Below are 12,300 nucleotides of genomic sequence, written 5' to 3' on the forward strand. Positions count from 1 at the left end.
AAAGGTATCAGGGCTGGGGCAGCTGATTATTAAACTCAAGGCAGAGTGTCTCTTCCGCCCCGTGACTTCCCAGGAACGCAGGCCAGTGCATCTACAAAAGAAGGACCGTCACCTGCTGCGGCTAAGCTCCTGCTGTTGCTTCTTTGGTCTCCACAGATGTGTCAGGCTGGCTGCGGGGGGAGAGCATGGCAGCCAGACGTATGGAAGCTCAACGGCATGCAGTCTTCTGGAAACAGAAAATCGCACGCAGGTATGTCTAATAAAGACACAGTACTTTATTTTAAAAACACTCATATGTTGCAAAAAATACATAGAAAAATAAAGTTTGGCTGGGGTGCTTGACTGAACTTCAAGTCACAGGCTTTTATGTTAGAGATCAGAGCAGAGCGTGTTACGCATGTGGAGAACCCAAACTAATGTCTTCAACAAGATAGAAACAGGCTGGCGGGGTGAAGTGGTCCGAGACACCCTCCAGCTCACCTGTCAGACACCGACATACTTGTTCTTCAAATGTTGTTTCACCAGTTCAGATATGGGTGAGTGACCAGTTCCAATAGGAGAAAAGCAGGATGGATTCACGAACCAAATAACTTTAAACAAAGACTTTTTTTTTTTTTTTTTTTTTTTGCAACACAATATACCTCACAGTAAAATGTTGAACACTTGCAGAACTGCAGGCTGAAAGAATTAAAGTCTGAGGGTGGGAGCCGCGGGCACTGAGCAGAGGAGTGCCGAATGCTTATCTGAAAAGCCCTGTGAAAAGGAGCAAGCAGTTCAGGCTTCTCTGCCTTCGGTGCCGCTAGTGCTGTTGGCAGCAGAGCATTTAACAGTATTTCAGCGTGGAGCCCCAACCATAGAAAATGGGGAGAAACGGGCCAACTTTCTATCCACTTTGGCAGTTTTGCCACCAACAGTGAATTGGCCCTTTTAACAGGAGGAAATTGAAAGGTTTCTCACGAAACAGAATTAAGTAGTGGGATCAAGAGATTTCCAGGCCTCAGGGCACCTCATTCTAACTGGCTTTTTTTATTCTGACGTCTTCTCTCTACCAGGTCACCTGAGAGCAGGATGAAAACAGAAGGGTGGCCACCTTCCTCCTTTGCCCTCTTCTCATTCCCTCTGAAGTCACAAGTGACTCATTTTGGGGACCCATTTTTTATCGGCGTTAAACACAGTGGCCAAAGTATCTGGACAGTTGCATCGTTTGGTGACGGAAGCCACAAAAACGTTGTTTTGGAAACTGTTTCCTTTTCCTTAGCCTTTTCCTGTGAAGGGCTATCAGCCCGTCAGCTTGCTCAGGGGCCGGGCTCTGCAAGGCCTAGGGGCTTTTTCCCCAGGCCCCACGCACAAGCCCTTGACTTCGGCCAGAGGGCTCCCGGCACCGAGGCGTCCTCCTGCACCCTGCTCTTCCTCTTGTGGGAAAGCCCGGGCCTCCCACCCCTCTGCTGCAGGGATCCCAAAAGGTGGGCAGACTTTAAACTGTAACAACAGGGCCACCAGAAAGTCCTAGGAAAGCGGTAGTGACCTTCTAGAGTGTCAAGTCTTTAAATAGGATTTGGGATTTAATGTTGTATATTTTTAAAGGAAAGAAATAAGAATGGCTAGTGTAAAAAAAATGCATGTCTTTTAGCCAATTCAGAATCTGCCCCCTACATTTTTTTTTTTTTTTAACCCAGGAGAGATAAAGCTTTGGGAAAAAAAAGGTAGACCAGATCTCAGGCTAAATAGGAAGGCAACTGTTAGGTGCAGCCAGAGTAAAAGTCTGGACTGAAAAGAAGCCCTTCAGTGGGTGATTGCTGTGGAAAAGGAACAAAAACTACAAGAAGGCGGGAAGGAAGGAGCTCACAGTAAAGAAGTCTGTGATCTGTCATTATGTGGTACGAATTACAGCCTGAAAACCCCAGGAACTTCTCATTCTAAATTCTCAGGCCCAGCACAAAAAAGTCCAGAAGAGGCATTTCTACCTTTTGCTAATGAACTGCAATGCCCCCCCGCAGGAGCCCGGCACTGTTCCTCAGCCCTGCTCTGGGCCCAACCCTCGCGGTAGAGTTCTGTTTATACAGCTTGTCTTAAAACCACGGTGAGTGCTTCTTGTTCTACTTGGGCCACCCTGTAAATACTTAAGTTGGCATATTACTTAAAAAGGAATAACAGAAGCTTATATTTTCATCTCCTCCTACCCACCCCCATAGCGTCTGCCAATCTGCACTGAGCATGACGGTTTCTCTGCGAGATTTCTCTCTCTAACAGGGATGGAGAGAAACGTTGGTCATATTCCACGGCTAACGAGAGGCCTCTGCACTTCAGCTTAACTCAGTAGGAGACGATCCTCATCCTGGCTGTCCTTGCCCCCACCAGGTTTGCTCTTTCGGCATCGACACTCAGTTACACAGGAGGATGGAGCTGCAGGAATGGAATCCTCGGAAGTGATGTGGACAGCTCAGACAAAATCATCCTAAGTGCTAGAAACAGCATCTGATTTTATCCTTCCCACTGACAGCAGGTCTTGAAGAGCAAAAACGACCCACATTATGTGTACAGGAACTATTTGGATATTAAATTATTCACCGTCCCAGATCTTTCATTGGTCCACCAGCGAAGACTCTGGGATTTCCATGCAAATCTCCAACAGTTTTGGTCTGCATGCCCCTTGCTCCCGGGTCCTCCCTCACCTGGCCGCTTTGGCCTTCCAGAGAGACAGCCTGGGGAAGGCAGATTGTGATCACACATGGTTGCCATCTGAGCTGGCGTTACCAGAAAGCCGGGCTCCAGCCTCCCAAGCAGTACAGGTAGGGGTAGTAAGGATAGTTGTTATACACGGAGACCAGGGAAGCCCGGGAGAAGGCCTCCTCTTTCAGAGCTGGCAAGGAGGAGGGCTTCTCCAGGTTGCCCAGGTCCGAGCTGAGCTGCTTTCGCTTGGTCTTATAGCGTCTGTTCTGGAACCATATTTTCACTTGGGTCTCGGTAAGCTTGAGGTTCTTGGCCAGGTGAGCCCTTTCCGGGGCTGACAGGTACTTCTGGCGGCTAAACTTCCTCTCTAGCTCAATGACCTGAGTGTGCGAGAAGGCAGCACGCGAGCGCTTCTGTGGCTGCTTGGAGGGTTGGGGAAGGCCCCGCGAGGCGCCCGAAGTGTTTTCACAGTCCGACGGATAAGTCTCCAAGTGCCTATCTGGAGAGGAGAGGGCGGGATGGGAAGGAAAAAGTTACATGTTAGCAGAGAAGAGAACAGAATTCCATCCACCTTATCTCTTCCATGAGTGAACAAACAGCCCACTGTCATCTTGGATACATTTCTCTTTTTTCACATGACTGAGGAACTCTCCGTAGTGGGCAGTGAGTGAATATGTATATTATGTGTTAGTTTTCTAATAGTCACCAAGAACCCAAAGTAAGAGGGGGTTAGTGATAGAACTTCCAGCCTCATCGTCCACTAGAGCTCTATAGGGATCCTCAATGCGTGCTGAGGTGGGTCGCAGAGGGGAGGCAGGGAAGGCACTGAGAAACGAACTACCTGGTAAAGCGGGACCCAAAGGCATCCGGTGTTAACATCCGGGTGGCAAGAAAGGGCTTGTGTGATGGGAGAGGCGGCCAGGGCTAAGTGCAAATTCATTCTCTGGCTTAATCCCCTTTTTTTCTAAAGGAGGCGTTAGGATGCCTCATATGAAGTGACAGGAAAGAAAATGAAGTCTACTCTAAATGTTCCAACGGTGTTATATTTCCTGCAGACCAGAGGGGACCCCCAAATTCACTGTTTTACTGCCCATGGGATTGGGAAGCAAAGGGAGTCTTTGCTGGTCAAACTCTAATTTATTAACCTAGCAAGTTATTGTCAGCTATTTGTGACATGTTAGTTACTGTAACCGCCGAGAGGTACGCGGGCCTGGCGCCGTGGAGGCAGCGCGGAGGCACGGAGCCGGCGTCGGGCGCTCCCCGGGACGCCGGAGGACCGCGGGAGCCGCAGGCGCGGCCGCTTTGGAGCCCGGGCGCCGAGAGCCCACGGAGCCGACGGCTGACCCCTGGGCCGCCCTGACGCTGGGGCGCAGGCTTAATCCCCAGGGCACGCCCGCGGCAGGAGGCGGTGAGGTCCCTTCGCCTGTCGCCGCGGGGCCCCGCATCCCTGCAGCCGGAGCTCCGGGAGGTCCGCCCGGGACCCGCCCTCCCGCCTGTCCTTGCAGCCCGCAGGCTGGCCCGCCTTCCTGCGGAACCCCGCCCGGCCCAGCCCGGCCTCCCCAGCCTCGCCGGCTTACCTGGCTCCGTCTCCGCCGGCGTCTCGGCTTCCCCCGGCGCAGTTTGGGGCCGGGCGCTCGGCTCGTCCTCGGGCGACCCCGCGCCGCCTCCTCCGCCTCCAGGCTCGGGCTCAGGGTCTCGCTTCGGGGCCGAACGGCGCGGGAGCTGCGGAAGGCGCCGGGGTTGGGAGCTGTCCCCGTGGCCGCCGCGCCGCTCCGGGCCGTCCCGTAGGATGTCCTGGATGAGGAAGGAGGTGAGCGGCTTGGACTGGGAGGGCGGCACCGCCGGGGGGCTGCAGCTGGCCGCCCCCAGCTCCCCGGGCCGCGGCTCGGGCGCCCTGAGCATCCCGGCGGCTCGGCCCCGGCTGCAGCTGCCCCAGGCTGCGCCCGCGGCGCCCGCACCACTTTCACTTTCCGCCGCCCCGCGCGCGCTTATAGCCCTGGGGGAGCGCGCCGCGCCGCCTTCCCATTGGCCACGGGATCCGGACCCCGCCGCCGATTGGCCGCCCCGCGCTCCAGGTGAGGGGCCGGGAAAGGGGAGACCTTCGCACCGACTCGGTCCCTTTTCCCTAGTGGAATCCTCTCCAAATTCCTTCTCCTTGCCCCTGGCTCGTCTCCCTCCGCCCTACGTCGTTTTCCCAGGCTGAGATTGAGAACTTGAAGCGGGTCTCCTTTGCTCCAACCCACAACAAGTTTGGAAGGGAATAGTGATGGAGGAGAGAAATACTCCATTTAGCTCTTATAGATTGTTACAGCAGCTTTACTCACAAAGAGATGGGTGGGGGAGTTACTACCATCCCAGTTTACAGATGACAATTCCGGGGACCCCGTGACGAGAAGACATTGGCAGCAAAGCTGGCCCTAACTGAGGCTCTCAAAGAGACAGGACAGTTAAGTGCCGTGCCTGACCCCAGGAGGGGTTCTGTGCTGGACGTCGTTGGGGCCACTGTTAAAAATGGAATGGGAACGATGGATTACAGTATTGAATCAACGTTAAATTTCCTGAAGTCGATGACAGTACTGTGAGAATATAAGAGAATTTTCTTAGGAAATACACGCTAAAGTATGTAGGGGCGGAGGCCCACGGTGTATGTAACTTACCCTCAAATGGTTCAGAAACAATGATATGGATTGATAGATAGATCCCATGTGGTAAAGTGAATGAAATATTAACTATTGGTGAATCTGTATGCAGGTGTTTTTATCTATGCAACTTCTCTGTACATCCTGTGCCTTGGGAAGGTCTTTGGCAAAGATAGTTTTCCTCTCTCATTTTTTTCACTTCAAAAAAAATTTAAACACTTTTTGAAATAGTTGTACGTTCATAGGAATTTGCAAAATTAGTACCCCCAGCTTTCCCCGTGATGACATATAACTGCAGTACAATATAAAAAGCAGGAAATTAACATCAGTACATTACTGTTAACTAGGCTACAGAGCTTATTTTATTTTCATCCTTTTTAAACTGGCATTAATTTGTGTGTGTGTGGATAGCTCTATGCAATTTTGTCACTTGTATGGATTCTTATAATGCCACAATTAAGATACAAAATTGTCCCACCACCACGAAAGAACTCCCTGTGCTCTCTCTTTCTATTTGTGTCCCCCACCCCTTCTCTCCACCCCTGACCCCTGGCAACCACTCGTCTCTTCTCCATCTCTATGGTTTTACCATTCAGAGAACATCATATAAATGGAGTCAAACATCATATGGTGTGTAACCTTTTGGAACTGGCTTTTGTCACTAAGTGTAATGCCCTTGAGGTCCACTTAGATTGTTGCATGTATTAATAGTTAATAATTTTTAATTGCTGATTACTATTCCATTGTATGACTCTACCAGACTTTGTTCAACCATCCTCCCACACCAAATGATCTGTTTCCAGTTTTTTCCTATTGTGAATGAAAGGACTATGAATATTTGTGTACAGGTTTTTGTGTGAGCACGAATTTTCATTTCTCTGTGATAAATGTCCAGGAATGCACCTGCTGAGTTGTTTAGTTTAGTTTTGTAAGAAACTGCCAAACTACATTCCAGAGTGGTTGTACCATTTTAGATTTCCACCAGCAATGTATGAGAGTTCCAGTTTCCTCACATCGTCATCAGCATGCGGTGTTATCATTATTTTTATTTTTGCCATTCTAATAGGTGTGCAGTGATATCTCATTGTGGTTTTGATGTTTAATTTGTATTTCCGAGATGACTAATGATATTGAATGTCTTTTCATGTGCTTCTTTACCATCCATATCTTCTTTTTGGTAAAACGTCTGTTCAATTCTGCCATGTTATAATTGGCTCTTTTGGGTTTTTGATGTTGAGTTTGGATGGTTCTTCATCTATTCTATATATAAGCTTTTGTTGAATATATGATTTGCATATATTTTCTCCTAGTCTTAGCTTGCCTTTTCATCTTTTTTTTTTAAAGATTTTATTTTTTTCCTTTTTCTCCCCAAAGCCCCCTGGTGCATAGTTGTATATTCTTCATTGTGGGTCCTTCTAGTTGTGGCATGTGGGACGCTGCCTTGGCGTGGTTTGATGAGCAGTGCCACGTCTGCACCCAGGATTCGAACCAACGAAACACTGGGCTGCCTGCAGTGGAGCGCGCAAACTTAGCCACTCGGCCACGGGGCCAGCCCCTTGTCTTTTCATCTTTTAACAGGATATTTCATAGCACAAAAGTTTTTAATTTGGGTGGAGTCCAATTTATTGATTTTTTATTTTACAGATTTTGCTGTTGGTGTCGTGCCTGAGAACTCTTTGCTTTCCCCTTGTACTGAAGATGCTCTCCCATGTTATCTCCTAAAGGTTTTACATTTCGTTTTTAAATCCATGATCCATTCTGAATTAATTTTTGTATAGGGTGTGAGGTTTAGGTTGAGATGGTCTCCTTTCATTTTTAAAATTTAGAGCTGGGTGGCATTTCAAATCAGTGGGGAAAATGTGAATTATTTAATAACTAGTGCTGCCATTTGGAAAAAATAAAGTTCTATTCTTATAACAAAATAAATCCCAGATGGCTCAAAGATTTAAAACATAAACAGGCACGTTTAAAAAAAAAGTTTAACCACACTCATCATTAGAGAAATGCAAATCAAAACCACATTGAGATGCCCTTTTTCCTCCTATCAGATTGGCGGAGGTTAAAAAGATGGACGATGTCCAGCGTTGGAGGGGTGTGGAGGAGCAGCTGTTCCCATACCAAGTTGAAGGGAGAGTAAATCAACTTTGTATATTTAGATGGCAACTTGGCAAAAATCTGTCAAAATTAAAACTGGGTATATCCATTGACACAGACATTCCACGCTTAGAGATTTACCCTAGAAATATACAAATACACAATATACTGGCTTGGGAAAATATCCTTAATTTGGTCAGAGAGTGCTTCAAGTTGCAAAAAAAGTTAGAGAATGAACCCATTGTGTAAAACAATAACTACAAGTTATCTATTTGATATTTTACATTTGAGCATTTTAGCATATAGTAAAATCCAGAAGGATATTAATATCTCGATAGAGCAGTTAACTCTGATCAGTAAGATGGAGATAGCAGATTGAGAGAAGGAAAGGAGAAGAACAGAACAAGGGGCATTTCCTTATACTAATTTCTAATTTTTAAAAATTTAAAAAAATTTAGAGCTGGAGCTGAGCCTGGGCTCCCTTCTTCCACCACTACCTCCTCAGACCTCAAATGTCCCTTCAGAATGGGGACACAGCCCACGGCACTTTCCCTCACCTCACTTCACATGTCCCTCCTTTCGTGCTTTATATTTTGGATGTTTATGTGGTTGGGTCCTCTCCTTTATTAGCCTAGGAGCTCCCTGAGCAGGGACTGTGTCATCCTCATATTTACACCACCCGTAACACCTGGCTTAGTTCTTGGCAGACAGAAGATGCTCTATATATGGTTGCTGGCTGGATGTCCAGCTTTAGGGACTATGAGGTGCCTCACTGGCTGGCAGTATTTTCTATAAGGGACCACAGGGTCCCAAGGCAAATCACAATGTAAGGTCTGTCTCCTCCTCTTACCGTGTCTATGCAGCTGAAACTGGGTGAAAAGAAGCAAGGGCAATCAGGAAGATGTATTGGGAGTGCTCTGGGCCTCTTTAGAAGGAATAGATTCTGGAGAAGACTAATGACCACCCCAAGGATGTCCCCTTTCTAATTCCTGGGACTTGTGAATATGCTATGCAAATGGCAAGGGGTAGTTAAGGTTGTAGATAGAATTAAAATTGTGACCTGCTGACCTTGAGATGGAAAGCTTATTCTGGATGATCCAGGTGGGTCAGATGTAATCACAGAGTCCTTATGAGTAAGAGAAAGAGACAAGACAGTCAGAGTCAGAGAAGGAGATGTGGCACTGAAGAGGGGTGAGAAGGACTCAGCTGGCCTTTGCTGGCTTTGAAAATGGAAGCGGGGGCCTGAGCCCAGGAACATGGGCACCTCTGGAAGCTGGAAAAGGCAAGAAATGGATTCTCCGTAAAGCCTCTAGAAGAAGCACAGATTTGCTGACACCTTGATTTTAGCCCAGGGGGACCCGTTTGGACTCCTGACCCCTAGAAGCTAATCTAGGGGCTTCTGTAAAGGGTGCAGAAGTGATGAGAGGAGGGTGACCAGCTCTGCCTGGATGTGAACTTTGGGTCCTTTTTTTAAACTTGGAAATATACGTTTAGATCCATAATCCCACCTCTTCATTAAAACTTTCTTCTTTGTATATTTTCTTTCAGTCTTCTGCCCTATTTGATTAGAGGATAGGTGCAATTTTGTCCCTGCTTTTTCTTCTAACTTCATATTACATGATAGGCGTTTACATATTGCTCCATTATGTATTTTAGAAGCCATTTAGATCCAAAGACATTTAGACCTAGAAGGGACCTTGAGTCATCTAATAAAATTTCTGGGTTTTCCAGGAAAGAACCTAAGATTTACAGAGACTACAGAACTGTAACTGGAAGTCAAGTTTCGCAAACCCCTAGCCCATTGCATTACCTTCCTCCCTTCCACTCACCCCGACCTGCTCCAGTGTAGAAGGCAGGAACAGAGTTTATAGAATGGTCCTGTATAAGTGTGTTTTAAAATGTACCTGGGATTTGTTTTAATTCAGCGTGGTAAGACACCCAGACTCAGAAATGACTGTCACAAAGGAAGAGGTTTGTGCTCACAGATCCCTAGAAACAGGCCATGCAGGGCCACACGGGGAAGCACCAGGGTCAGGAGGCAGAGAGGGTGAGGGGAAAGCATGGACACAGCCTTTCTTGTGGTTTTTGTGTGAAGGAATGGGCAAGGCTGAGCAGGCTTAGGTGATTTGGGGCAGGGGGATTGTTGGCTTTGTGTGAATGTGTTGAATAAAGGAGATGGTTGAGGGTGTGGACTTGGCTGGTTGGTTTACATGTCAGAGCTGTGTTCATAGGCAAGTTGGTGCTGTCTCTAGGAATTAGCTAACCCTGGGAGGGACAGTTCCTCCCCCTGGCCTGCAAGCCTCAAGATGTCCAAGCATCGTAAAATACAGAAAATAAAAAACATGATTAATACAAAATGCTTTATTAGCATACCTTCCACCAGCCAACAAGGTTTATAAGATTTCCGAGAAGGTAGCACTTCATGGTGTCCTGATGGAGGTGGGAGACGTGAGGAATAATCCCAGGGTCTAACCCAAGTGATGGCAGAGCTGCAGGGGTGAATGTCCAGGGGGCAGTGTTCGTTCCTGGAAGGCTGCCTGCTCATGGCATTGAGAGCCTTCTCTCTCTTATTCCTCTTCCCTTTCGTACCCTCAAGCGCCAGCCCCGCGTTCCAATTCCCGGTTCTAACTGGACCTAGATGGGCCCCAGTGAGAGAGACTCCCTGACTTTCTCACGGCAGAGGCTCCTACCATCCTCAGAATATAACAGGCCTCTTTGGCATGCTGTCAGTTCTTCGTGAGTCTGCTCTCCTGGGGGTGGGGCGGAGGGGCGGCAGAAGATTTTCCTCAGTGTTCTCGGAAATTCAGTGATGTTGGAATGCAGACTTGTCCCTTCACTGTCTTTCTGGACGTAGCAGGAACACTAAAATGCAGGCCCTGTGTCTTCCTAGAAAGGGTCCTGTTTGTGTTCCCATCCTCACGTCCTCCCTGCGATGAAGCTGAAGACTTTCAGCCCACGTGGAGAAAGGATGGTTGGGAGCAGCTCAGGGAGTTCAGTGTGTCTCTGAGCCCTAGAGCAGCTGGGGGTGGGGGGTGCTTTTTTTGGAAGGAGACAGTGGCCAACAGAGTAGGCTCTGGCTCTGGAACCATGGGCAAGTTACCTAACCTTTCTGAGTGTGCCTCAGTTTCCACATGCAAAATGGGTGCAAAAACAGCATGCCTCAAGGATTATTGAGAAGAATAATAAGGCCTTCACAAGGAAGAACCTCAGAACCTGGCATACAGAGAGTGTCCAGGAATGGTTCATTTCTACCGGTAGTGTTAGGTTCTAGTCCCACCTGCACACCAAAGCAAATTTGCTTTTCTCAGGCACACTGCAAAGGGGTTGAACAAAGAGGAGCGCTGAGTCTAGAAGTCCTTAATGAAACTGGGGAGGAAAGGGCAGGAGAGTGCGTTGAACGCATGAACACGCTTCAGGCCCAGTCCGGTGGTGCTTCTCCACCACACTGTCTGCATCATCAAAGTGCAATATCCCGACTCTTCATCCTGCTTTCCCAAGGCCTTCCATACACAGGCCTCAGCTTCCCTGCCTCCTCTCCCCTCCCGTCCTCCCTGACGTTCTCGCCTGCCTCTACTGACTGTGTCTGTCATGGTTCCCACGCATGGCCAGTCTTATCTCCAAGTCTCTGTGCATGCTGTGTGTACTTTTGTGATCTCTTGTTTATCTTCACTGGTTCAATTTCCACCCAAAGACTTTGTAGACCCCTCCAGCCTCTGCCAATGGCTGTGCTGCTCTTTGGGCATCTAATCCCCTATTGCCTTGGAGTATTTAATCCTTTTACGCTTACCAGTTTCATTTGTTGGCCTTATTGAAGGTCATGGCTGTATCTCAGCTTCTCCTTTTCCAGCACCACGCCAGGAAAGGGGACAGAAAATGGATATATATTGAGTGCGCACTCTGGACTGGCTCATGATAGACATTTAATCCTCACTACACCCCACTGGGGAGCACTTTTTATGGATAAGAAGACTGGAGGGGCCGTTGGCATAGTGGTTAAGTTCGTGTACTCTGCTTCAGTGCCTGGGCTTTACCGGTTCATCCAAACCTGGGCGAGGACCCACACACTGCTCATCAAGCCATGCTGTGGTGGTGTCCTACATACAAGAACTAGCAGGATGTACACTAGGATATACAACTATGTACTGGAGCTTTGGGGAGAAAAAAAAAGGCGGGGGGGAAGATTTGTAACAGATGTTAGCTCAGGGCCAATCTTCCTCACCAAAAAAAAGCATATCTTAAAAAAAAAAGACTGGAGCTCAGAGACCGAAGGTAACATGCCCGGGTCCTCACAGGTAACCCAGGCTGTTCCACTCCAAAGCCAGCGCCTTCCCCTGTAGACCAGGCGCTAGCACATCACAGGCGTTCAGTAGACACTTATCCTCAGGTCTCCCACTGCTTCTCACAGAAGCCCTTGCTCAGCCTGCCCTCTTTCCTTGCTTTTCTCTCTCTTCTTCCATGGGAGCATGATAGGCAGAACCACAGAAAAGAGGGAGAAGGGAATGAATTAAACTACTGTCCCCAAGGTTAGCCTGGATCACAGGCACTGGCCCCCTGGAGTGGTTCAAAGGCATGGCCCCCGAGTGATATTGCTCCATTCTTCTATTCTCATTCTTCCATGCGGCTTTTGGGTTAAGATTATTTTCATGTGTAAATATGAAAATGCTACGTGAGTCTGGTGGCATGTGAGTTACCCTCAGTTGCACAATGGCATGAATTAGTCAGACTTTTATTTCCCAACTGGTGGTTGGCAGAGTGCAGAGCCACAGGATCTGAGGGATGTGGCATAAGAGGAGGGCAGAGAGACCAGCCCAGAGCCCAGGAAAACCAGCCTGGGGGCCGTGGGGGAGCGGATAGTACCCTGGGTGGCTAGACCTGTGCTCCTCAGACTTTGAGGTGC

General features: G+C 48.3%; 1 protein-coding gene across 1 annotated transcript; it reads right to left on the reverse strand.

The window, feature by feature from the left end:
• Positions 1-255: 255 nt before the first annotated feature.
• On the reverse strand, positions 256-4,661 carry NKX3-1 (NK3 homeobox 1). Its single transcript, XM_008519817.2, has 2 exons — positions 4,248-4,661; positions 256-3,169 (listed from the first exon to the last, which is right to left on the reverse strand). The coding sequence occupies exons 1-2, from the start codon at positions 4,570-4,572 to the stop codon at positions 2,751-2,753; spliced, it is 744 nt and encodes a 247-aa protein (XP_008518039.2). The 5' UTR covers positions 4,573-4,661; the 3' UTR covers positions 256-2,750.
• Between the last annotated feature and the right edge of the window lie 7,639 nt (positions 4,662-12,300).

Source organism: Equus przewalskii, chromosome 2 (genome assembly GCF_037783145.1).
Source record: "Equus przewalskii isolate Varuska chromosome 2, EquPr2, whole genome shotgun sequence".
Taxonomy (NCBI): domain Eukaryota; kingdom Metazoa; phylum Chordata; class Mammalia; order Perissodactyla; family Equidae; genus Equus; species Equus przewalskii.